The sequence below is a fragment of the Corvus moneduloides genome, chromosome 2 (assembly GCF_009650955.1).
Source record: "Corvus moneduloides isolate bCorMon1 chromosome 2, bCorMon1.pri, whole genome shotgun sequence".
Taxonomy (NCBI): domain Eukaryota; kingdom Metazoa; phylum Chordata; class Aves; order Passeriformes; family Corvidae; genus Corvus; species Corvus moneduloides.
This window is the reverse complement of record NC_045477.1, coordinates 80,468,842-80,495,595: the sequence shown is the minus strand read 5'-3', so window position 1 is coordinate 80,495,595 and position 26,754 is coordinate 80,468,842. Positions and strand designations below refer to the sequence as shown.

The window sequence follows — 26,754 nt, the reverse complement described above, 5'->3', positions numbered from 1 at the left end:
CTTAAGATACATGTCCTGCATTTCTATTTTCCTAGGTCTCTTGCAGTTTCCACTACTCCTTTTCATCAGGGTCCCTGTGGCAGGCCACGGGTGACACAACTGGAAGAGAGTTTGGTGATCACTTGCTGAACTTTTGAGAACTGCCAATTTCGGTGATGCACCACGTCCTAAAATATATTAGCTACTTTATTTTGTATCGCCAACCTCTCCGAAACACTGTTCTTTTGGTTTTGTTTTCGAATAGAATATGCTACATCCGGGAAGGAGCGCTGACAGCAAGCGTTTCTGATGGCGTTTGGTCCCGCTAAGCCTGACTTGCCCCCGACTCGCGACGGATTTTTCTGTCGAAAAAAGCCGGGTGGGCACCTCGCTTGGCGCTGCGTGCACCGAGGAGATGCGTTCCATCAGCAAGGGACACACACAGGCGCGAAACCACGGGGAGCGGAGCAGAGTGCCCCGGCCGGGGCTCGGCCCGCACTGAGCCCGCCCCAGCGGAGCGGCTCCCGGCGCTGCCCGGCACCTCCTCAGGCTCCGCGGGGAAGCCGGGCCGGCAGGAGGCGTCCTGCGGCGGCGGGGAGAGGGAGGAGGAGGAGGAGGAGGAGGGCCGAGGCGGGGGTGCCGGCTCTCCCGGAAACAAGCGCCGGCCGGCGGCAGAGCGGCGGTGGCTGCCAGCGGTGGGAAGTCGCTCGTGGTCCTGCGCCCTCGCCGCACGCCGGGCGGGTCGGGGCGCCGTGGCGGGCGGCATGGAACCGGTGCCCCGCGAGGAGAAGCCTAACCCGCTGCAGGATGCCAACCTCTGCTCCCGGCTTTTTTTCTGGTGAGCGCCCTGGGGGGAAGGGTAGCACCGGAGGTGCGGCGCCGGGTTGCCCGCCGGCGAGGAAGGCGTCGGGCTTAGCGCCTCGCCGGGCCGCTCGGGAATGCCGAGCCCGGGCTAGGGGCGTCCGACTCGCACTTGAGCACGGCTCCCGGAGCGTCCGGGCGCCTCGGCGGTGGGCAGGCGGGAGGGAGCGAGCGGGGAAGGGAAGCGGCGGCCGGCGCTGCCCCGCTGCGCCGTCGGCTGCCGGCAGTGACTGTGCAGCCGCGGCTCGGGTGCGACTTGCCGCCCGCCCCGGCGGGCTCGGTATCAGCGCTGCCGGCCGGGGCAGCCCCAGCTCGCGGGTGGGGTGAGGTCTCCTAAGGTGAACCTGGCAGCCCGCGATAATCCCCGGCTGCAGTCAGCGGACGGCGCAGCCGGGGGCCTGCCTATCTCGGGCACGGCAGCGCTCAGCCGGGCGGGCGGCGCCGGGCGCGGCCCCGTCGCCTCCTCCGAGCACGTGTTTTGGTTCCCTCGGTAGCTGCGGGGAGGACAGGAGCCTCTTCTTCTTCCTGGCCCGGACTGGGTGCAGGGCTGTTCCCAGGGGTTGTTCTGCTTCTCCATTTGCATAACGGGTCGCGGGCAGGGATTGCTCATCCCGGCGAGGCGTGCCGGGCTCGCCTTCGGCGTGGGGCTTTCCCCTCCAGCAGTGAGGTGGTTTCTGACCCGCATAGCTACGTGAGAACTTCCCTGTGCAAGGGATGGCTGGACAGCATCCTGGCTGCTCTCACCCACACTTCTGCTGCCTCTGCTCCGGAGGGGCTTGGGTGTCACAGAGCAAAGGCTGGCAGGGTTGCCACAAACTTTACGGGACCAGATGGCTGCCACCAATGGCAGAGTTAGTGCTTGGTCTCTTACTAGTGGGGACTTCGGCCTGATTATACATCTGTACTCTAAGACATGAGGAATTGCAGCTCAACATTTTAGTTGCTTTGAAATGTAGTAGGAAAAGATGTGCAAAGTAGAACGGGAGAGCACCAAGCTTGTTTGTCTTAGCAGATCCCATTTGGAAGAGCACTTACAGCGAAAGCAGAGAAAGCCCTTACCCTGCTTCGCCTGCCATAGCTTGAACCAGGGTGCACATGCTGTGTGGTGGAGGAGGGGGAAAGAAGAGAGGGCATGGCAGGTGACGTTCTTTTTTTGGAAGCCTCTGAAACACAAAAAACTCTTTGATTCCGTAAGCAGCTCCGAGTAGGTGCAGAAGTCCCTTTTGTAAGGTAGGGGGATTTTAAAAACCCTGATAACTTTTAACTAAACATATTTTTCAGTCAAGAATATGTCCTCAGAGGTACTATGTGCAAAAAGAAAGAAAGAAAATAAATAAATAATTAATTAAAAAGGCAGCTTGTATGCTTGTGCAAAACTCCCTGTGTTCAGCGTTTAGACTTTTACTTTGACACCAGGGATGCCCATGTTGAAAACAGCTTTGTTGTGAAATCCAGGCAGAATGGGATGAACCTAAGTTGGCCATGCGGCATTCCAGGACTGCTTCTGGTCTGTTCCCTTCCCCTTCCTGGGATCTTGTGGTGTTACTGGTAGTTCTGCCAAAACCAATCCATCTAGATGTGAAAAAGGAAGCATGCAGTGCTCGTAGCCAGCTTTCTGACTCCTCCTATCATTCTTTTTTTAGGCCTTCTGTATCACTCTGCGTGTGTTGTAGAGAAGCATTCAACAGCGACAGTGAAGTACCTTAATTTCCCTAGTTTTAGGCATGCACCTGAAAGGCTCCTTTTACTCCAGATGTGTTTGTAGGTTCTTATTTTGCAAAGAGAAAAATAGGTGGAAATCTGTGCTTGGGGGATGACAGATCTGCCGGAAGCCCAGAGATCGGCCATGACTTCAGACTTCACAGTCAGATGCTGGTATACAACCATAGTGCTGCTTTGGAAAAGGTTTAGTGGAGCATGTAAAGCTTTAGAATTTTCCCAATGTCCTGTTTTTCAGGCTTTTATAGCAGTGTAATTCACAGCAGTGAAAATAGCCTTCTAAAGTCTTGTCTCTTACCTGTGCTGCATGTGATCATGACTAGCATCGGTATATCCTTGTTATTTACTAGTCAACAAGCATTAGTGTTCTCTGGGTGAAAATTTCAGCTGAAATGATACCTTCAGTGGGGTAAATTGAATAAGCAGGGGCTATCAGTTTTCTGCAAGTTAATAGTGTTTTACATGAAATTCAGGGAGTGTTAAAACACCCTCTCATTTAGCTGTAAAGCTAACTTTAAGGGTAGCTCTAAGAATTACTCTCCCTTTCTACAAAGAGTGTAGCATCTCACAGCTGTGTGAGTACTGCTTCATTTTAGCTGCTATCTTACACAGGACTTTCATCTGGAGAACTGGGCAAACAGTGCTTGAGGAAGGCCATCCTGGGAGTAGCAGCAGCCACCACCCTGTGGTTGCTGGACTGTGCCTGCCCTGCTCTCCACATTCCAGGTGTTGGCTGCTTGTTGTCAATGAGGGTAAAAAGTACAGCATTGCACGTAGCGGGGCAAAGGTCCTTCTTATTTTTATTTTGTTTATATTTTTTACAAAAGTGAAATTTTGCCATTGTAAGGAACCACCTCCCATTTGTTGCCAGTGGTACAGAATAAAAGCTTACATTATTGCCTGGTGTAAATAGGATCAAACTCATGGGAGAAAAGAAGTCATGTTTTCATTGAGTTATAAAACTCAGGTAATGAGTGTGTAGGCTGAAGAGACATTCTTCTCCCATTGTTCAAAGCTTGTCTTCTTGCTTTTAGGTTGTGACTTTGGCAAGTATGAGCTTGATGAACATTAAACACACTAGCAGTACATTAATGAGAAAGAGGAGCATCTGGATTGTGCGTTAATGTTGTTACTTTTATAATGCGTCCCTTGTGTAATGTTACAAGAATGAAAACAATTTATGACAGAAGTATGAAGATCAGGAGAGTTGCAAAATATTCTTTTTTACATGTCTTTCACTGAATTACCTATATTAACATAGGTTTATCAAAGCCCAAATTGGTCATCTGGATGTTTCAGATATTACCGTAACTCCTGACTTTCAGAGTCACGATTTCCATGCTCACCAAACTTTTTAAGGCCCGGGCTGGTATTTCAGTTATAGTTTGGAGTGCTTGGGTGTATTTCTGATTTATTTTATCTATGTTGTTAGCTTGTTGGTGTTTTTATTGCTGGCTCAACTTGCTGGTGAGAATGAGGACTCTGAAGGACGGATAGGAGGATTTGCTTTCTTTTTAAGGTTTGTCCAAGGAAGAGAGAATTCAGTCCAGTGTATTTTGTGTTCAAACAGTTATTCAGCTGTAGAAAGTTTAGGAATTGAAAAAGTCTTATAGCTCCCATGCTTTCTGCAGTTGAGAATAGCACTTTTTCCATCTTTTTTTCCAATGTGGGTGGTGGGGAGTATTAAATTAATAACTTTAGACGGTAAGAATATTTCTCATTTCTAGCCATTAATCCATCTTTGAGATTGCACGTTCGTTAAGTAGGAAGTGTATCTTTATTTGCTTAGAGTATTTGTTCCCTTGAGTTACTAAAGATGTTTTTCCTATACAGCAGTTGAATTTTTATGCCTTCTGCTATTTGGACATGAAATCCACTTTAATGTAAAGATGCAAAACATAGGCTATGATTAAATTTTTGAAAAGTTATTTTGAAAAATAACTTTTATCCTGTTAACATCATGAGAAGCAGGGCAAGCTGGAACACCCTGGAAAGAGTATCCAGTGTTTTTGTGCAGAGAAGTAAAAGAAGTTAAAGTCCTTCTAAATTTCATATAAATTTACAATTTAGTCTTAATAATAATAATAATAGTAATTACTTACCTGTCACAGACTCACCATGACTATGACAAGTCTTTGGGTTTTTTGGAGCATGGAACGCTGTCATCATCCTCAGGCTAGATGCCTTTTCACATCATGACTTGACATATGGCAATTGCCATTACAGTAACAGCATTAAAACATGATCTGAAAATTTGCTCCAAGGCATCTACAGAGTTGTTATTCCAAGGAATAAGTCAATGATTGATTTATCATTACCTGTTAGTGTCTGGCAGCACTGTCTTTGACTTACTATGTGTGTGCTTTAGGGAAAATGAAAAAAAACTAAGTCTTCATGGACCTGACATGAAGTGTTGTGGGAGAGAAGAGTAAAAGAAAAATCTTCATCTTTGGGTTTAAGTGTGAATTGAATGGGGTAAGCATAGACATGTAAATCCCAGGACTTTAAGGGAGGACTGCACAATATGTAGCTGCTTCTCTGACCAAATGCAGTCATGTCATAGATCTCTCTTGTAGCAGTGTAAATAGCTACACACCTTACTTTACTTCTTCCTCCTCTCTCAGTGCATCAGTTAGAATTGGAAAGGCCACTGACTGATGTCATTGGATTTCTCAGTAAGCCTGAGTATTGCCTTCTTGTCTGTCTTCAAAAGTCCTTCTTGCCTTGCGTTGAAAGAAGGTATGGAAAGAATTCATCACTGTTCTTGGATATTTCAACTGGACTGCAGCAGTGCCACCAGTAAAATTGGTTTGTGTTCTTACTGTGTCAGTGAATAGATTTGACTGTGAGGATTTTACATTTACTTAACATGAAAATACCAGGCTTTGTAACTTGCCTGGGATCTTGCTGATATCTAGTGAATTTCCACTGTCAATACCTGAAATTGCTGGTGGTGATGCCACTTCATAAAGATCTCTGAGGTAGCTAACTTTAAGTTCATTTTGATTTACTGGTGCAGGACAGTTGTGGTACTATAAGAAACTCTGAAGAAATATGTAAGCATCTTCAGTATATATAAACAGAAAACACATTTTCTGTACCCGGAGATTAAAATCACACTTGCTTCTCTTTTTCTCCTGCTTGAAAGAAGACAGAGGATCATACATACAACTTTTTTTTTAAAGATAATGCCTTGTTTGTTCATTTATCAGGTATTTAATGTCCTGCTGTCAAATTTGAATAATTTGCTCTCTTGAGCTGCTGCATTAATTTTTAAGTTTTGCATGTTTATTTGCAAGATGGCTGTATTATGCAAAAGAAAATACTTGAAAAATATAGTTTATGAGCTAGTAAAGTTAAAATATGTGGATAAAGAGTGCTAAATAGATTATATGGATTATGACAAGTGTGTATAAACTGTTGAAATGTTAGCATTTGCTATCTACTGTAAATATCTGTGCTTAGATACGCAATTAGATGAACTGTTAAGAGTATAATGAAACACAGACTATTTGGCTTTGGAATGCTTATGTAAAGCCTGCAGTGTCATTTATGAGAGAAAATGTCTTTTAATTCCTGCAAAACTTCAAAATTAAGATTATGTCATGTTGGTTTTGTCTTCCTTTTGAAAAATAATTTCCCTATCCTGCTTCTAGAAAAGTAGGCCTTACGTAGAGTGGAAGAGGGAGATAACCCAATTAGATTTTGGGAGTGGAAGGTTGAAAAGAGCTGTCATCTTTTTTATTTTGTTTTGTATCCCTGGCACCCAACCACTTGTCATAACAGTGGGAACTCACAGGGCATTTTAATTCTCCCTATTTCCATTGCTTGTCAGAAAGGATGTAAATACAGAAATTACCACCATTAGGTCCTTCTTCAGTGAGTAACTACTAAAGTTTATTTTTATAAGTCACAATCTTCCGACCTTTACAGCAAATCTTTGGTATTCTGGTATTTTTCTTGGCATGTGGTTGCTGGGTTTGGAATTGATATTTTAAGGATAGTCTTTGGAATGCTGCAGGTACAGGTTATGCCACTCCACTCTTCCCTGCTTCCAGGCCTTGCAGAAAATGTTAGTTGCGGTGTGCTCCCCACTTCTTCTTGCCATGTCTGTGCTTCTTGCTGTCTGAAATACCAGGAAACATGTTAGATTAACAAGGTAATTTTGTACCTGGCTGATCAACAGCATGAAAACAGCCTGCAATAAATGTAGTCAAATACCAGTTGTGTTACTGTCAGCATCAGACAGTGGGTGTCAGCAGCTTAGCTGCTTACACTGTGCTGTGGAAAAGCAGCTGCTTGGAAGATGAGATGGAGCTGGGTATCAAAGGTTATAAATACAGTTGGTATTGAAACTGAAAGCCTGAAGGGCGTTTTTGAGTTAATATGGCTTTGAAGTAATTTCATTGTATTCCTATTTTTTCCTTCTGTAAGCAATGAGAAAATCTGCTGTTTAAGCCACAGTAAGCTAGGGAGGGAAGTTGCAACCAAAACACCAGTTGAAAAGCATCTGAAGAAGAAATACCAGACTTCTCTGTTTACTTTATTACTTGTGGACGACTGCCTTTGTAAGGGGAAGTGGGAGAAGGCAGCTTACTAATGAGAATGGATGAACATGTGAAATAGAGAGGTTTAAAAAAAATCACATGATGACTACGATCTGTTGCTAGGGCATTTATGAATTCTTGCAAAGTAACTCTGGAGACTGTCAGTGTGTGTGTCCTTTCTATACATCTCATCCCAGCAGTGATCCTCTGGACTGAGAGCAAGCATGTAGCAGTGCTGAATTACACTGCTGGGTTAAACCACGAAGGTTGGTAATGAAAAGTACAATGAGGCAGGCAGGCTCCTGAGGTAAACCAGGGAGAATAAGCAACGTGCATTATTATCCAAATGACCTGTGAGTAAACCCCATTTATTTTACCAAAAAAGCCATCTCCAAAGTAGGTGATTAAAGAGAAAGAAATATGTGTTACTTTGCAGCTTAGTTATTGAAGTAGTGCTTCCAAGCTGCTCAAGGGAGACAAAATCCTAGTGTTATGGAAGAATTTGAGTAAACAAAGACTCTCCTGTGCAACTGTTGAAAAATAACTGGACATTGAGTGTAAACAGATGATGCTTGTAATGTAATGCACAAATAAGCTTAAGAGGAATGGAGAAAATGCAGTTTGTAAACCACCTCTTTAAGGAATTAGTTGATGATGGTATACCGCACGTGGCTTTGACTGGGTGCTGTAAAATCATCCAGAAATTAAACTTGTGCTTCTTATTACAAATAAACGTTTTCCTAATGAGAAAAGCAGTCTGTGTAGTCTGTTTTTTTCTGACTTGTCCTGTGATAAAGCAGGAGCTCTTGTAAAACTGGTGAGAACAGAATTTTGCACTTGTGCAGAGGAAGGTCCTGTAATATGCAAGTGACTGTAGGGTGATTGTTGTGTGGCTGGTCAAGGCAATTGAGACCTCTGGGTGCGCCCAGGGCCCTGACAGACACATCCTTTAATCTTAGGACATTTTTTATTTGTGTCAGGTTTGTAATATAATTGCAAATGCTTCTTGGCTGGTGTTTTTAGAGAGACTTTATCAGTTAATGAAGAACTTGCAGTGTATGCTTGGGTTTCTAGAAAGTTCTGCAGGCCTCCTGTGCAGTGTGAGAATGGTACTCTTTTGAGTATTTGGAAGCATGACATGATATAAATCCTGCAGGTACAGCAGGTCCCATCCCTGGGTTAATGAACCAGTTGAGCTGGAGACTGCTATTGGTTTCATATACCTATCTGTAATGTATTTCTTCCTTGGCTGATAGGAAATTATTTTGGGATGATAGGAAATCTAATTTACAAGCTTTCTCGTTTGGGAAATTCTATTTCATGTATGAAGCAGAATAGCATGAGTAGCCTTAATGATCCTGCCTTTTGGATAGCAGGGCCTGTTTTCCTCACATGGTATCTTTGAAGAAGGGGATGGCTTCTCTTAGGAGGGTAAGCAAACACTGTCTTAGTTTTTTCTGCAGATCTTAGAGACTTTCCAAAATCTTGGTGGAGTTGCTCTCATAACAATTGGTAAAAATTGGACTTTCCTGAGCAACCAAGTAAATTGTGGCTGGTTGACTGTGTTGTAATCTTTAAGGGTGTGTAATGTCAGGGCCCAGGAGTAGGGAAATGCAGGAAGTTGAATGTTTATATTGTGGTCTTTGTGTATCTGCTGGTTCAGAAATGAATCACTTTCTTTTTTTATCAGTGCCCAAGGTACTGCTGCGGAGGTGAAAAGCCTTTTGGGGTCAGAACAGTGATTTACTGTTTTGCAGTTGGCTATCTCTGGGTTTGCACCAGGTTATAGAGTGATATTTTAATTTATTTTTTTAATCTTTATTCCTAGTGACATCAGTATTCTGGCAGTAGCAGGGACTTATTCTGGGCATATTTCCAGACTGATGTCTTTGATCAGCTAATCGTTTTGATAGAACAGAGGCATTCCCAGCAGAACACAAGGTACTCAGGATTCTTACAGATACTCACATTTTTATATGTAGGTCATGCTAGAAAGAATTTGGGCTAAGCTCTTTGAAAGGCATCATGTGAACCCTATGTTTGGAAAGAGTAACTAAAATGAGGCAATGTGTAAGAAAAAAAAAAATTAAAAATTCTTAGCAAACAGGAAGGTACCTGGGAAAAGTAAAGACAGTGACTAAGGAGTCCGGTTCATATTTAAGTTGAATAGCTTCTTCAGAAAGAAATCCAGAAATGAGGTGCGAGTCTTACCTCCCCAGCACGTTGTTCCTCTCTTCTGGTAAAACAGATTGGTATTGAGCCCATCACTGGGGTGAGAGAAGGGGTTTGCATGACTGTCTGTGTATTTCCTCAATTTCTTTAGTTTAGTGTATTACTGTAGCTTTTTTATTAAAGAATAATACAGTTTGCACAGGTTCTGTTTTCGTAACAAATGCTATTTTTTTTTTTTTTTGTGAGCTCTTTTTAATAGAAAAAAAAGAACTATTTTTTTTCTTGAAGAGATCAGTGTTAGGTGATCTCTGTTCGGACAAAAGACATACCGCTCTAACGATTAGTCTTCCTTCATGGCTCCATTGGTTTCAGGGATGCTATTTATGTAGGCCTTTGCTTTTATTTGTGAGCTTCCTCTAACAGTCTCTGACAGCACTCTAATTTAACTGAGCCTTCAGGCCAGAGAAGGGCGTGGTTGGTTTGCTTGTTACAAGTGTGTGACTTGGGCAACAGCTTTGTGAAATGATAGGTTGGTCTCAGTTCTGCTGTGAGTGCAGGGAATTCCACAGGGCATGCTCTTGATGTGGCGTTCAGGTGGAAACTTTTACTTTAACGACTGAGTATGAACATGTGCTAAGGCTTCTGTCTGGAAGTAGACCTTCCAGCATAAAGTTCAGGATGCATCAGTGAAATGGTGATGCTCAAACTCTTCTTGCTGCAGTTAGAGTTTGCAGAAGACCTCATTCTTGGGATAAAAGCCCTTCAAGGACTAAGCATAATTTGAAAGAAAAATGTTTAACCTTCTTCTAAAGGTCTTCAAGTATACTTCAGTAGCACAACATACTGTTAAAAGCTTTTGTACTCCTGAGATCTCCATAGCAGTAGCTCTTGAAGATGAGTATTTTGGGGGACACTAATCAGAAAGCTCAACACTGGGTGATTTTTAAATTTTTGGGGTTTTTAATACATTTTTTTCCCCCTAACCTTACAGAAATGTGGACTTGAGCTGAGTCTTTGCCATGTTGTCCATTATAGTAAATGAGCCACCAAATGAATTACTACAGTTTTCTGCTTACTCTGGATTGGTTTTCCTTGCCTTTTTTAAATGTTAACATAATAGTAGTGCACTGTGTTACTCTTTTCAATGCTGTGGTTTTAACTAATGGAAAAAAATGGAGAAGCCCTGAAGTTGCACTAGGTCTCACTGGAACTAATAATTAGTCTGACAGCCTTGAGACATCTGGCAGTTTTAACCCTGCACTATCATCTCTCATCCGCTACTTAAATGTTTTTCAAATTCAGTCACACTGTATATACAGTGCGGAGACGGGGGGGACAAGGGATTTACTGCAAACTAAGAACTCCTCAGTGGAGGTGGGCATATCACCAGTGAGTTGTTTTGAGAGTTTAAGGATGAAGGATAAACTAGGTGGCTCTTACAGTCCTGTACACTTGAGAGTGTTGTCTTGCAGCTGGTTACTTTGCACATGGACTGCACATCTGTGGTCAGCACTTTCTGCTCTTGGCTGTAGTATGGAATCAAATGCCATCAGGATAGAGCAGTTGCCTTCAGCAGAAGCGTTGTTCCATTATTCTTCCTGTTGCCTGCCTGTAGTTTTTCCAAGAGTGTAAGTAGAGGAATGGTGTTCCACTGAGTAACATTAATAGCGTTATTTTTATTTTTTAAAACTGTATATTTATAAAGTCTATTTCTAAAGTGTCTTTTGTTTTCCTCTGTGCGCTCTGCTACGTGGAGAAAAGTACTATTCAGCACTGCTGAGGCCACAGTTGGGGTCTTGAATCCAGTTCTGGGTCCCCAGTACAAGAGAGACATGGACATACTGGAGAGAGCACAGCGAAAGGTCACAAGAATTATTAAGGGTTTGGAGCATCTCTTCTGGGAGGAAAGGCTGAGAGAGCTGGAACTGTTTGTCCTGGAGAGGAGAAGATCAGGGGGATATCATCAATGTAGATAAATATGTGAGGGGAGGGTGCAAGGTGGGCAGAGCCAGGCTCTTCTCAGTGTGTCCAGGAACAGGACCAGAGGCAGTGGGGCACAAACTGAATAACTAGAGGTTCCCTCTGAACATCAGGAAACACTTTGCTGTGAGGGTGATTGAGCACTGTTGTAGGCTGCCTGGAGAGGTTATGAAGTCTCCTTGGAGATCTTCAAAAGCTGTCTGGACATTGTCCTGGACAATCAGCTCCAGGTGGCCCTCCTTGAGCAGCAGGGGTTGGACCTCCAGATGCCTCTTCTCATACAAACCCAGCCTTTCTGTGATTCTGTAATAAACATCCTATTTATGTTCCTTGTTAAATGTCAGAACCGGTTTTGTTTTCACCACGTTGGCAGCAGTAGCCAATGAAATCTCATAACCATTTCCATGATGGGAGTAGGATTTATCCCTATATTTTCCTGAAAGGGCTGCCTCATCCTGATTCTCATGCTAGGGGAAAGATAATTCTAACCTCTCTGTCTGGATGGATACATCATAGGCTAATACTGATGTTGCAAGAGGAGGAACACTGGGTATCAGCCTCAGTCAATTGAAGTCTGCAGATTTTTCCCATAACTGTCTGTCCTGGAGCAAACAGTCTCTCTCATCCAGCAGGCAGAAATTACTTGAATGGCTTTGAGGTTATTTGCCTCATACCTGCTTTTTACCTGTGGTCAGCTGCAAGAACTGAGGTCAAAGAAGAAATGTTTCAGTGGAGCAGATTCCTTGTGTCAAACCAGGCAGAAGTTCTGCTGCTGGTTGGAGCAGTTGGTGTTTGAGAGCTTTTATCAGGACCTGGGGGGAAGTTGTGACAGTAATTTGGGCCCTGTTGCTATTTAACCATGAAGTCCAAGCAACAGACTTGTCTGACAAGTACTTTTCTAGTTGTACCTTTAACATACATTTAGGAGTCAACAGCTCACATAAACAAATCTTCAGTACTCTCTCCAAGAGTTTAAAAAGGGCTGTTAGGCATCAAAGGTGCTACTCTAAGGATAGAGACTTAATTTTTTGAATGAGTCACAAAAACACTGTGCTAACATGCTGAGTAGTGAGGGAAAAACACTATATAATCCCAGTTGTTACTTGCAGTTGTGCCATGGAGCCTGGGAAGAAGGTTTTTACAACAGTCCTGTCTTTGAAGAAGCTCTCTGAGCCCCCTCTCTAGGGTTCCACCTGCCCATCCACCCTCTCTAAAATTAGCCAACAACCTTCTTGTAAGCCAGTGTATACAAAGTTTAATTGTAACATGCCTGAGCAAGAAATGTAGAGATAGTTGATGCATATTCATAACCACTGTTTTGGTTGTGAATAAATAAATACCTTCGTTGTAAACCACCCCAGTTTTGAATTCTCACTTGTAGGTCTTCCAGAAAATAGTACATTTCACCTAGCACACCACCCGTTCTTCTAAGAACTGCGTTGGTGAAGCTGGGGAATAATTATCAGAAACTAAGCAGCAGTTAAGAACTTTTCGCAGGCAATTGAGGTAAGACAGACAGCTTGCCTTGAGTGCAAGAGTATTTTTTCCAAAACAGATCGGTCCCTGACTTCTCAATTTTGATGGTGTTCACCAGCTGAGAAAGTACTTTCAGGATATAAGCCTTAGAGCCAAAATTCATGTCTCCTGGAAACAAAATACCACAAATTCAGTAGAGAGACAAACAAAGTGGAAAACTGCAAGTTCCCTAACTCCATTGTTCCCACTGAGCCATGCCTGTTTTGCATATCATTCCCTTTTTCTTCGTCTCATGGACAGTTTGGTCACTTGTGCTTTGTGCCATACGACCCTCACTCTGTGGAGCACAACTGGAAACTGTTTGGAGTTCCCTGATGTGTTTCAGGCTTGGAGAAGGATCTAGGTGCATAAAATAAAGTCTCACTGTTCCCTGACAATTGGTCTATTTAATCTAACAAAATACAAATCTATAGTACTGCTACTATAATTTACCTTCAAAGTGCTCTCATAAAATACTGAGCTTTTAAGAATCTTTCCACTAAGGAAGCTGAGCTGCTAGACAGTGTTTTCCTTTTTTTGAACCTACATAAACACTGTATCAGTGTGCTTCTGTTTATATTTCCAAACATAAGTAAGATACAGTAATAATCCATTATTTTCCCATTTTTACATTTCAGTGATCGTCTGTAATTTACTGACCTTTAGTACTTGTCAAGATGTCAGTTGAATAGCAGCTAGTTTTCTCCTCAAGTAAAGGTTACAAAAAATGTCTTTTAGTATGCACTACAATTTTATTTACAGCTGTCAATATTTTAATAGTTGGATTAAGTTCTGGTTTTTTCCTTAATATTTAAAGGAATGCTATTTTTCCTTGAGTATAAGGAAACACTGTAAGAAACAATTGCCTTAAGGCCAAGAAGGGTTATGCTGGCTGTCTGGATGCCTGGGAGTAAGGTGCTATGGGCATAAAGAGAAGGGAAGTGAGAAGTGCTTTCCCATTTGCAAGATAGGGGCTGACTTAATTCTTAGATAAAAGTGCAGTGAAATTTGTGGCTGTTGAATGATTCAGAAGGAGGAAAGAAGGGGGTAAAAGAATTAAATGAATATGTAAATAAATTACTCTTTTGGTCTGCTGATCAGTTTACTAATAATTTGTATTTAACTAGGTGGTTGAATCCCTTATTTATTACTGGGCATAAACGGAAGCTTCAAGAAGATGATATGTATAAAGTGCTGCCAGAAGATTCCTCAGAGAAGCTTGGAGAGGAATTGCAGTGGTAAGGAGAAAAATTATAGAATACTTTGGGTTGGAAGGGGCAATTGTTCTCTTTTATTGTATTAATGCTGGTGAAGGTAAAAAATCTTATTTCTATTCTAAAATTAAAAGAGGTTATTGTAAAGTTTAACAAGGTTAAAGATGCTGAAGAATTAAGAGTAATAACAACTAAGAGAACTTGTTTACCATAGAAGCTTTTTAGATTTTTCACGTTACACATAATGAAAGTGCATTAGTGTATTTCCATTATGTCGTTCATAATTAATTTGCCACTTCGCAGAGTGCTTGGAAAAGACAACTTGCATCAGCTGTGATGGTAGTAATCCTTAGTAAATGTCTGAGACTTCTGGTTTGGGGTAAAATAGCTGTGGAAACTTCAAATTGCTCTGTATAAAAGTGGAGAAAAAAGTTTTATATTTTATTTCTTCATTGTTTTTTTGTTTAGAGTGCAAATTGAATTCACAGCCCTTTATATATCTGTTTATATAAATATATGTATGTTGAAAATACGCCACTCACTGGTAAAGTGGGTAAGATGGCTTGGACAGCTTAAAGCTTGCCTCTTGGAGGTGTTTTTATTTGGTTTTAAATAGTTTTTCATGGACTGTGTACCAGTTCATAGTGTTACAGACTCAGGGGGATCTATATTTTAATAGTAAAATACCTTCAAATAATAACTGTTCATGTAAATTGTCGTGAAGCTTGCAACAGAGAGGATTTTTGTCTTCAAATAATGTTCTGCTAAATACAGTTAGAGGAAAAGATGTCTCTTTGTGAAAGGTGGCCTCTGTAATAAGAAAGTGTGGCCTTGCTGTTTCTTGCCTTTACACTGAAGGCAGAGCAGATGGACTTTCCTGATAGTTTGAATGGGATGAGAGACTCCTCAAGAAGCAAAAAGGATCCAGAAATGAAACGTTATGACCAGGTCTGACATCATCCTGCTCTGGCTAAATTAAGAAAGAGGGTTGGTGATAAGCTTATAGGAGTGGCCGCTTTTAACATCTTTGTAGCTGGAGAGCTCTGCCAAATTCCATGATTGTGTCTTGAAGCAGTTCAGGGACTTGGCTGTAGGGGAAGATGGACTCTTCCCAATGATTTTTATAGAAAAAGCACACCGTTGCATGAGTCAGGAAATGGTAGAAGAAAAAAGTGAGTGGTTTTTAATTCTTTAGTGTACTTGACCAAGAGGCAGAGAATATAATTCATAAGCAGCTGCCTAAGGAAGTAGTTTTTTCTCTTGAGCCAGTAAACCCCACAGAACCTACACAGTTTCTGTTTTCAAAGCATCTAGACAATAACTCTGTAATTCTTGTAACAAAAAAAAAAAAAAAGAGGGTAAAAATAAAAAAATGTGTTCTTGTCTGTGTGCTTTGAACTTCTGTGCTTTGTTGCAAAATAATTGGCTTTCATGCCTTAGACTCATTTCACTCCTCCAACTATCAAGGTCAGAGGTTTGGCAGAAAACACTTAGCCTTCAGAGAAGAAAGGGGGAGGATGCTGTCCGACAGCAGCATGTTTTAAGAAGTCTGCTTATATTGTGATACTTTCTTGTTAAAATAATGCTTGTTATTACTGTCTTCGGTTTTTGTGTGAACAAATTGTGTCTTACTTGTGGGTGGATGTGGTTATGGAAAGGTCTTTTCTGCTGATGAATCCTCGCCTTAAGAGAGATGTGCAGAGTGTTGGGTGACAAAATCCTCATCAAAGCATGTCTAGAAAAAAGAAAGGGCCAGACATGAGAAAGGGTTGGGCATCACAACTTCTCTGGGGAAGCACGGAGCATACTGATAGATAAAGACACTGTGCTGCCTCAGTTTAGTGCATGGTCAGGAGATCATATGATAATAGGCTGTTAATTAAGGTGAGTGGTGACTGAACAGAGGAGAAGAAATAAAGGAAGGGTTCCTCATCAGCAAATGTGTCAAGAGTGGTGAATTGTTTGTGATTAACCAAGAGCAAATAGGCCTATAATACTAAGTGTTTATGTGAATGAAAAGACATGATTATCTGTTAACTCCTTTTTTAAAATTTGATTTTATAAAGGTGATCAGGGCAATCTGGCTGTTAAGTGTGAAAGTATTTTATTCTAGGAATTGTCTTGTGATTTTACTTCCTCCTCCAACATGTTTGCACTTTGTTTGACAGGTACTGGGATAAAGAGGTGCAAAAAGCAAAAAAGAGAGGAAAAACACCACATTTAACAAAAGCCATTATTCTGTGTTACTGGAAGTCGTATTTAGTTTTTGGAATTTTCACAATGATTGAGGTAAGTGGTGTAAAATGTCATAGGACCTACTTCTTGGCTAACAGCAGTGTGAAACTTGTCTTCTTAGATTGCAAGAAATGTACTGGTGGCTTCATCCTGGACTGCTCAGAGAACCTGGTAATGTTCTCAGAAAGGTAAAACAGAGCTATAGCCCTGTAGAGACCGAAAAACTGAGTCATAACTGCAGGATTATGGAAGTGGAACAGAGCTGATTTCAATGCATTACTTTTGAGACATTGCAAACCACTGACTTTCTTTGTAAGGCTTGTCTGTATTTTAGGTATCTGAGCAGGGTGCCCAGTAGAAAGAGGTTTTTTTGCTCTTTGTAAATGGCTGTAAAGGGGACACAGCATCTTTAAAAATGGAAGTGTAATACATACTCATGCAATTTTTATAACATCAAAGGATCTTTTTGGTAATTGAGAGACTTCTCTTTGAAGTTCCAGCTAAATTTTAATGTGGAACATGTTTTTTTTTTGGATTATGTGTTGATAAAAATTGGCTTGACATTTTAGAGCACAATAAAGACAAAATAATAAGGGATATGACTTGCGGCAGTACTTGGCTCTTGTTTGCCTGTTTGCAAACTTGGCTAGCATGGGGTGATAGGAAATTATTAATACTTTTCCCCCTTCTTTCTCTTTCAGGAAACCCTCAAAATAATTCAACCAATTCTTTTGGGAAAAATTATTAGTTATTTCGAAAAGTATGATTCCTCAGATGAGGTAGATTTGAATTGTGCATATTGGCACGCAGGTGCTCTGTCTGTGTGCACACTTATTCTGGCTATAATGCACCACTTATACTTCTATCATGTACAGAGGGCTGGCATGAAGCTGAGGGTAGCTATGTGTCACATGATTTATCGGAAGGTAAGCAAACCTGTTCACAGCTATATTTTGTATTTGACAGCTATTTTGTTAGGGGAGTTTAAAAATGCAGTTATTTATTGTGCTCATGGTTGCAATTCCATTGAAGTTACTCATTTGTAGAGACCTAATGCGTGTGTAACATGTCGGGCCTGAGATGTGTACATGTGCCTTTGATTTCTCTTTGGTGGCAAGGTGTCTGAATGACAGCTTCAGGCTTGCCTAGTGAAGGTGGTGAGTTAAATAGCCCTAAAGTCTTGGAGGAACTGCTTTTTTTGCCTCCTGCTGCTGTTGGAGAGGGGCCCCCTCATTGCTCTTGGAAGCGTTGCGTGCTGGAGCTGTAAGAGGCATCAGCATAGAGGAGAGAAGCAGAGATCACAGGGAATGCTTGGCAGTTACTCAGCCTTGCAGTTTGATCCCAGGGGAGGATGTGATGCTTGGATGTCACCATCTGCTGCAGCACTCTCAGTTTCCTGGGAATTGCTTCACTGTCCAGATTTCCCCCCACCGCTGTTGTGGTTAATGGTGGGATTTATTTATATTTTATTCCACTGGTGCTGTAGAACTAGTAAGTTGTTTCCTTTGCAGATCAGAGGCTGCTCCCCTCACCTGGAGCATTCATCAGGTTCCCTGGGGGAGTGGCAGCAGTTCTGTGGAACTGCTACTTTCCCCTCCAAGCAGGCAGGGATGCTTGGCATCTTCACCTTTAGTATCCCTCCTGTTTAAGGGGGAAGAGAGAGAGGAGCAGGCAGAAGAGACACAGTTCAGAATCAAATGGAATCCTAAAGGCAGGGAGTTCAGAGCTTTTTTAGTACTGTTTACTGGTTTTACTGTGGGAGTACCGCAGCCCTCCATTAAAACCTGTGAAATGTGAGAAGGGATGCATGTTCAGTGAGCCATGGTTTCTTTGCTGTCTCTGTGTCCTGATCAAGAAATAGCTGTCCTCAACTACAGATGGAGTCGAGGCTGCTGTCAGAGGGAAAGTGGAGCAAGAAAAGTTGAGTTTTACTTACAAGAAGGAGCTGAGCAACATCCAGGATGAAATGCTCTCCTTGATGTGCTCTGGGCAGCAAGCAACCCAGTTGTAAATGTCTGCCTCACTCTTCTGAAGCTGTTGGCAATACCCAAAATGTGAGTCTGTCTGCTTCCAAGCAGGAAGTTGCTGCTGAGAATGCTGAAAGGCAAAATGCCCCATCTTTCTGTCTTTAGTGCTGCTGGAATAGTGACCTGCAATTTCAGATGTCAGCAGAGAAGTTTAATTGAAGAATTGGGACTGTACAGTTTCTTCGGAAAATAAAGAAATCCACATGATTTTAATCATTAAACATAGGTACCATCCACTTAACATAAACAACTTGTACTGCTGGTGTAGGTCGTGAAGTTTTCGGACAAAGCAGTAAAGTGAGGAGAGTAAAAATATCCCCATTTTAAGTGGTGATTACCTTCCATACACATATTTATTCTCTTCCTCTTTTGATACCTTAGAAAGGATCCTCTGGGAACTTGGCTCTAACATGGCACAATGCTTTCTTGTACATAAACATCTCTCTAAGGTATTAATTTACCAAACTGATTATCAAAACAAAATTTATGAAAAATTTATATAGTGATGGTGTTTGTTGCTGAGTTGATACGGGCTTAGAAATGTTCATAATATGCACCCTTATTTCTAGAGATGGGATTAAATGGAAAATTAATCTGCCCTCATGTCTAAATGTTTACTCCTGAGGGTGAGGGTTGAGGTAACAGCAGGATATTGACAAACCTTTCTAATACTTTGTCTTCATTATGAGCTGCTTACAAATAGGTCATATTTTCTGTTTAACCTCATATAGGCTTTTGGAAGAAACTTGGGTGCTTATTAACCAGCGCTTCAGTGGAGTTTGTTAATTGCTGTAGAAAATAAAATCTTGGATTTGTGAGGCTAAATAGGTTCGATAAGAGAGCATTCTTAATGGAGAACTTCAAGTGTTTGTAATTCTTAAGTTTTAGACCCTTTTTCATTTCCTGGAAAGCTCAAATCTAAATTGCAAAAACCCTGTATTCAAACTCTTAAGATGTTTTGTGACCAGTAAGAAGTATTAGTGATGCACGTAGGAAACTTGTAACAAAAACGAAATCTGTCTCGTGATGACTCAGAATCTTATGTTTTGAAATCAAAGGCTACTTTTGGGAAACTGGTTTTTGCTGGGGTTTTTTTTTTTTTTTAAGACTTAGCCTTTAGAAATTTTTTGAGGTCAATGTACTGGCTTTACTGGAATTAGTTTTCCTCAGCTCATATGGGGCTATGTATCAGCCATAGTAGAAAGTGGAAGGTACCAAAACAGGACTTTTTGGTAGAAATCGGTTAGGAAAGTAAAACTGCTACTTTGCAGTCAAGACAGGTCCATTCAGACAGGAAAATGCAAGGCTTATTTCACTTAAGAAAAAAAAGAATCAAAACCAAGAAGGAAGCAGGGAAATATTAAAACTGCATTGCCGCTGATGATGGGAATGGCTCTTCCCTGAGAAGACAAATCAATCACAGATGAGCATCTTCCATTTGGCTCAGATGCTCGTGCGCTTCCTCCTGAGACTGTCTTGGTCAAAATGAACTGGACTTATAGAACCATACTGAATCTGATTTTGCTGCCTGTGTAGAAAGAGCTAGGAAGAAGTGATTGTGTGGCAGGTCCAAGACAGACCCAGGCCGTGGGCCACTAGTGAGACACAGGCGCAGTCTTCTGATGGTTCAGGTGAACCTCAAGCAGCAGATACATTGTACAAGAGGTGCTGTAAACACATCCTGATGGGAAACTCCTCCAAATATGCCTTATGTGAACTCCTGTTATTATGGTCCATGGATTTCTAACAGCTTTTCTCACAGCTTACCAACCTACCAACCTTAATGTGTGGTGTGGAGCAAACATGATGGCAACATGTCTGTCCTGCGGCGTCATTACCTGCAGGCAGCTACCTGGGGGATTTCAGGTGGATGACAGACACGTGGCTTAAGACAGGGAATGAAGCAGTAATTTTCTCAAATAACTAAATCTGGTCTTTCATATGCCCAGTATCCTAGATTTATTTTTGAAATGTCAGAGGAATTTCTTAGCGGAGTTTCAAATGTTTCTGCCTGCTGGTTTCAGTGAAGTTAGGGTTGGGATTCTCTCTGTGATTTAACAATATCTTTGTAACACAAAAGTGAGGTGCAAGAAATGTAGGGAACCTTGTTTGAAATTATGCTTTGAATAGTACTTTGATGGCTGATGTTCTACTTGTTTTAAAATACTGGAACAGTATTTGTGAAACAATCAGTGCTTTTCAGGTTTGATTACTGGCCAAAAAGGAACCCTAATAATGTTTGGAGAGGGAGAAGTAGATGTGAACTGCCTAAAAATGCGAAGTGTTTTTGAGGAGTGAACTATTCCTGTACAGAAAAACACGTAACATGCTTTGTATATTTTTTTAAACTTGTGCTGCAAACCTGTGTTTTCTTTCTAGCCGGTGTAGAAGGAAGCAGGGTGTGTTATCAGTATTTTTGAGCAATTCCAGTTTGGATCTTTGCATTAAAGTTCGGACTGCATATTTCCAGATGTGATTGTTTTTTGGGGGGATGGGGAGGGGTGTATTTTATAAACACATACTATTTTCTACCAACTAACCTAAAAAAGGCTTGACATTTACTCCTCTTGTTTTTCATAGCATGTTCTAAACTTAATTTTATATAATTCAGAAAGGTTATGATTTTTCAAGAGTTACTGATTTGTAAAGGGACACTCTGATTTGCAAAGATAATCTAAAATTAATAACTTGAGGGGTTTTTGCCTTCTGTCAGATAAGTTGTTCAAAACAGAATTCTTGCAGTTGGCCAAACATTGTTCTGACTTCAATCTGGCCTTCAGGTGGAGTTTTCTGTTCCTGTTTTGTACAGACACTCATAGTGAGGGGGAGAACAATGCACATGGAAAGTTACAGCTCTTTGCTTAGTGACTTCCTGTATTGGTATTTTCCTATTTTTAATCACTTCAGACATGAAGATAGGGCATTTTTATTCTCACAGTCCTTCCCTTGACTTTTTTTTTTAATACTCTTTTGTTTGGGACTTTGTTTAGGGTATTTAGTCTAACTCACATTTTATCTAAGGTTCTTAATATGCCCCAATACTCTCAGGCAAAAGTTGAGATGTGCCTTCAGCTTTAGCCCTGGTACTATATTTGTGTATTGAGTGTTCCATGTATAGGTGTACTGTGCTCTATAAGCTGTGATAATTTGACACTGTTCTGACTTTTTTAGGCACTTCGTCTCAGTAGTGTAGCTATGGCAAAAACTACCACTGGTCAAATAGTAAACCTTCTGTCAAATGATGTGAACAAATTTGATCAGGTAAGAGGTATTTCACAGATCTTTCCAAGGAGCTGAAGAAATTGTGGGGTTGGAGTTAAGAAAGTTTTGTTTAAAACTGGTGATTAAATGTTTCTAATGAACATTTCTTCTAGTTGTTTGTTAAATGTAGAATGTTTTGTGTTGGAAGGGACCTTAAAGATCCAGCCTCCTGCCATGGGCAGGGACACCTTCCACTAGCAGGTTGCTCATAACCCCATCCCGCCTGACCTTGAACACTGCCAGGGATGGGGCATCCACAGCTTCTCTGCACCACATGTTCCAGTGCCTCACCACCCTCACAGTAAAGAATTTCTTCCTAATATCTAATGTAAACCTATCCTCTTTGAATTTAAAGCTGTTCTCCCTTGTCCTATCACTACATGCCCTTTTCAAAGGTCCTCTCCAGCTTTCTTAGAGGCCCCCGTTAGGTACTGGAAGGTGCTGTAAGGTCTCCCCAGAGCCTTCTCTTCTGCAGGCTGAACAACCCCAACTCTCTCAGTCTCTCCTGAAAGGAGAGGTGCTGCAGCTCTCTGGTTATCTCTGTGGCCCTCCTTTGGATGTGCTCCAGTAGATCTGTGTCCATCAGAGCTGGATGCAGTACTCCAGACAGGGAGAATCCCCTCCTCACCCTGCTGGCCATGCTGCTTCTGATGCAGCCCAGGATATGTTTGGCTTTCTGGGCTGCAAGCTCACAATGACATCTCATGTTGAACTTCTCATCCACCAACACCCCAAGTCCTTCTCCCCAGAACTGTTCTCAGACCATTTTTCGCCCAGCCTGTATTTGTGTTTTGGATTACCACAATCCAGGTGCAGGACCTTATGCTTGACCTTGTTGAACTTCATGGGGGTCACATGGGCCTACCTCTCAAGCCTCCTCTGAATGGCATAATATGAATAAATATATTCTCTTAAATTATGGGAAGAGAAGTAGTTTCCCCCCTCCCCCCTTAAATATTTTCCTGCTGTTTTTCTAAGCTCAAAGAAATGTTTGTGCATGAACATAAGAAAATAATCTGCGTGGTAATTTGCTTACCTTCTGTACACCTCGATGTATGTTTACATCTCTGAATCTGGTACAGAATTCTCACTGGATGCTTGAGTACTTGCCCCAGGCAGAAATACTTCCTAAATGTTACTAGGGGTTTAATTTGTTAGCTAAGATGAGAAGCTAATTTTTGGTTCTGAACTATTTGTTTAGGTAACAATTTTCTTGCATTTCTTGTGGGCTGGACCACTTCAAGCTGTAGCAGTAACAGTACTTCTCTGGATGGAAATAGGCCCATCATGTCTTGCTGGAATGGCTGTTCTGATTATTCTTCTTCCTGTGCAGACCTGCATTGGGAGGCTTTTTTCTTCCCTCAGGTAAGGCTGGGTGTTTTGGGTTGTAGCTGTTTTCTGTGCTGGATTTTAAAATGTGCATATTGGGTGGAGGCAGAGTATCAGCTTGTGTCTGGTGATATTTTCTGCAGTGTCTTTTATCTTTCCTAATGTTTTTTATAGTTGCTAATGTGAGATGTCTGAATTCCAGATCATAGACTTGAAGTGATCTGTCTTCCAAACATGCTGAAAATATCTGCTACTCATTAGCTATCCAGTATGTTAAAAGAGTCTTGACTACTTCTGTAGCTACCTTGCTGTAGATCTTGGCATAGAATTGTGAAACTTGAGCTTTGCCTTCCTGCAGTGATTCTTAGGGAGTGGTTACTCCAAAGGTGGTGAGCTCTGTTCTGTGTGACTTACTGGGGTGATACAGGAGTTGCAGCAGAACACTCTGCAAGTTTCTTGTTCAAAGATCTTGCTCTCCATGACTATTATGCAGAGAGAAAAAAGGGGAAGGAAATGAGAGAGAAGGCTAGAAAAAAATTTATTGTGATGGTTTTGATGCCAGCTATGAGGTTTCCAGCTGCAAGGTTCTAGGCTGTGGAGATAAGAGTTTGTGGTAATTTTCCATTATCAGGCAAATTTAGTTTGTTTTTCTGTAACTTTGTGCTAAAAAAACCCAACGAGACTTGCCTCTGATGGGATTGTTGAGGCAAGTTCTTGCATCCATGTTTTCTGTTTCTTGTGTAATTAGCCATGCTTGACTTATATTATGACTTTATAAAAGGCTTTTGCAGGTAATTGGAAATATTTTTGTGTTCTTTACTCTGTACACATATGCTTAGGAGTGTTAGGCATCTTTCTTTGCATCTTTTGTCGAATGGGTTCCTTTTAGCTCTTTGGATAAGTAAAATTTCTTTTAGTGAGTTACTGTTTTCTTTTTGAAGTTGTATTTCAAGATAAGTTTTCTAGACATACTGAGCCTGGCATTGCCATTGCATGGCCAGATATGAAGAGAAAGCTGAGAATTATAAAATGAAAACAACTTGTAGACCTCTTTTATTTGTAACCATTGTGGTAGTCTTCAGTCATTATATTCATGTGCTGTTTCTCAAATAATGTTCAAGGGCTATTTCTCAAGTAGCGATCCATTCAGAGTTCTCTGTCAAATTCTAAGGGCTTTTCTTTTTACGATAAAGCCTGTTTGTAGAACATTTACCATATGTTCTTAGCTGTTTATTTTCACTGCATGTGCAGTATGCACGCATAAGTATCAAGCTGCTTCATTGTTGTTTTTCATTAGTTCTAAGTTTTTGAGGTTTGAGTCAATAGTCAGAATACTTAATGCTTACCTAGTGCCTTATCCATGGTGGCAGGCCTTAATATCCCAGTTTTACAGATGGGAAACTGAGGCACAAAGAGATTAAAGACTTGTTCGGGGTCAGACAATACGGTGACAAAATTCTCTTTCTTGAAGGTATTGATTTAAAAAATTAATTAGTGGCAATGTAACAGTGTTTGAGGTTTTTTACCCATTCAGTAACAGCCACTTGTTTGGATGCAGTGCGATGGAAAGAATTTGTTAACCAGAAAAACTTCTGCTTGTCTCCATGTGCACAGATCTTTTTATTTGTGGACAGAAATGTGCAATGAAAAGAAGGAGTTAATGGTAAAACTGGAATAGATTTTAGCTCTGTAATGATGAGTATGTTCACATGGAAATTGCTGGGAATCTGCATGGATTTAAGGAAATCAGCCTCTGAAGAAGTAATTTAAGGATTAAAGCTTTTGATAAAATCCAAGCATGCTTGGTGTGGCAGCTAATTTGTGCTATTATTCAGCGTTGTTCTTGTGACTCAGGCTTGTAAACCTGCATGCACACCAGTTCATGATGCAGCCATTGGCTTCAGTGCTCTGGGAGTTTGCAGGTATGGATTTGGTACCCTGTGGAATAGTATCCACTGTACTCTGCAGGATTGCTTTTACTTCCACAAGTACAATAAGTTTTGCAAAATACACGTGACCTAATACATTATTTTGAGAAACAGTTCAATTATTGGACTGAGGACCATTTTATATGTATGTTGTTCACAAGAGCTGAACCTGCTCTGCTCTGCACTGCACTGCTTAGTCATGCAATTGTAGTACTGTTATTTAAAGTCCTTTTTCTTGAAGATAAAAACTGTCTAACTGTTGTGTCAGACATAATTAAAACCCACCAAATACGCCTCATGAAAGCAAAAAGGGATTTTGCAGCTTGCTTATTTCGAATGGTTTTTAGTATCACAGAGGGGACTTCTCAGACAGTTGAAGAATTTTCAGGTCCTTTCTTATTGCACTCTTGACATGCTACGTGGGCATGAGTTGGACTGATGTGTTTGTATTCTGAACGTAATATTTTTAAAACTGGGGACGGCTTTCTCTGCTATAAGTTACCATCAATGCACTGGATGTCTGTGTACTTGAAGCCACTATACAGTATCACTGAGCCCGTGGCTTCTGGTATGTACATACAAAATACGCTTGTTGCAAAGTAGGGGAGTGTAACTTAAAAAAAAACCAAACAAAAAAACCACTCCGCCCAGCCTCTTGAGCATTTTAAAGCAATTTGAAACAGAATGGTTACTATGGTGACATTTCATCAAGAAAACTGAAAAATTGGTTTTTGAGAACTACAGCCTTTTTTGATTCACACTATTTTAAAAAAAGAAACCTCTGTTAACTGTATTATTCATCTTCTACCTTCTGTTGTGTGGAGACCAAGCCTGGAAGTTAGGTGACTTTCAAGATTGTAGGTGAGAATTGTTTGCTGCTGCAGAGACATAAACAACACATGTTAAATTTTGCCTTCTGCAGTGGTGGTGTGTGTATGGGGAAGAAATGATGAGCTCTTACATTCTTTAAGGAATTATTTTTGTGTTACTATTTCTTTTTGAAAAAGGAAAAGATGAAGTAGCAAAGATAATCTTGTTCCATGTTGGTATGGTTGGTTTAAGTTATTTTCCTCAGTGTTAATAAGAATCCTTGATTGCACTAGGGCCAAGTTTCTAAATGCCTTTTTTCAGTTCCCTTGTATAAATGGTTTTTAATACCCTGCTTCAGCCATCCTAACATTTATGGAATGCTGGTGCTGAAAAGTTTTTTTACAATGGTGAATGGGTGCTTGAAATTCTTTCAACTTTCGTTCTTTAAATATGGTGATTTCTTCCAGTGTATCAGAGAGATCTTACAGGGGACAGGTTAAGCTGAGAAAGCCCAGTCACCCCTTCTAAAAAGATTTGATTTTTTTTTTTAATGATCTCTGAATCTTAACTTTCATTGGTATATGCAAAAATAAGTAATTTAGCAGGTAAAGGTATGTTTTAGCAAAATAAGGTCTACCATAGCTCTCTGTGTAATAGAATTGTAGTAGGATCTATTAGCATGATTTATGCATTCGTTATGTGGCTTCTAACTTCCAATGCTTTTTTCCTGATCAAAATTGTGACTTTATTATTTTATTATCTATTTTTTCCATTTTTTCATCAGTGCAAACATAGTGTGGAACTAAACCAGATGTATTTAAGTTAGTGTTAATTACAATTAATGTTTAAATAACATTTATTTTTTTAAAGAAACCATATCTAGATTATCTAATAAATTACAGCTCATGTACTAAGTAATCTCTGCTTCAGCTACAGTTAATCCTAAAAAGTCACAAATGAGGCCAGTTTCTTTAACAACATCAGAAGAGCCTTATGACAAGAGTGGTTGTTTTGGCATTTTGAAATCTTTTTAAAGTAATTTTCTGATTTTTGTTTCATTTTGAATGTAATAGTTGTGAATGTTTTCATTTGTGGCCTTTTGGATACACAGATACGTTGTTTAAGTATACTCTGTGTTTGCACAAACTGAGATGTATTTCTGAGCACTGAATCAACT

The 26,754-nt window shown here is 40.9% G+C and overlaps 1 protein-coding gene across 1 annotated transcript in view; it reads left to right on the top strand.

The window, feature by feature from the left end:
• Positions 1-612: 612 nt before the first annotated feature.
• The window catches only part of ABCC4 (ATP binding cassette subfamily C member 4), a 146,367-nt gene continuing 120,225 nt past the window's right edge, over positions 613-26,754 (top strand). The window contains exons 1-6 of the mRNA XM_032100049.1: positions 613-817; positions 13,901-14,011; positions 16,156-16,276; positions 16,924-17,148; positions 21,421-21,510; positions 22,712-22,875. Coding sequence (XP_031955940.1) covers positions 744-817; positions 13,901-14,011; positions 16,156-16,276; positions 16,924-17,148; positions 21,421-21,510; positions 22,712-22,875 — 785 coding nt within the window. The 5' untranslated portion in view covers positions 613-743. The remainder of the gene's footprint in view (positions 818-13,900; positions 14,012-16,155; positions 16,277-16,923; positions 17,149-21,420; positions 21,511-22,711; positions 22,876-26,754) is intronic.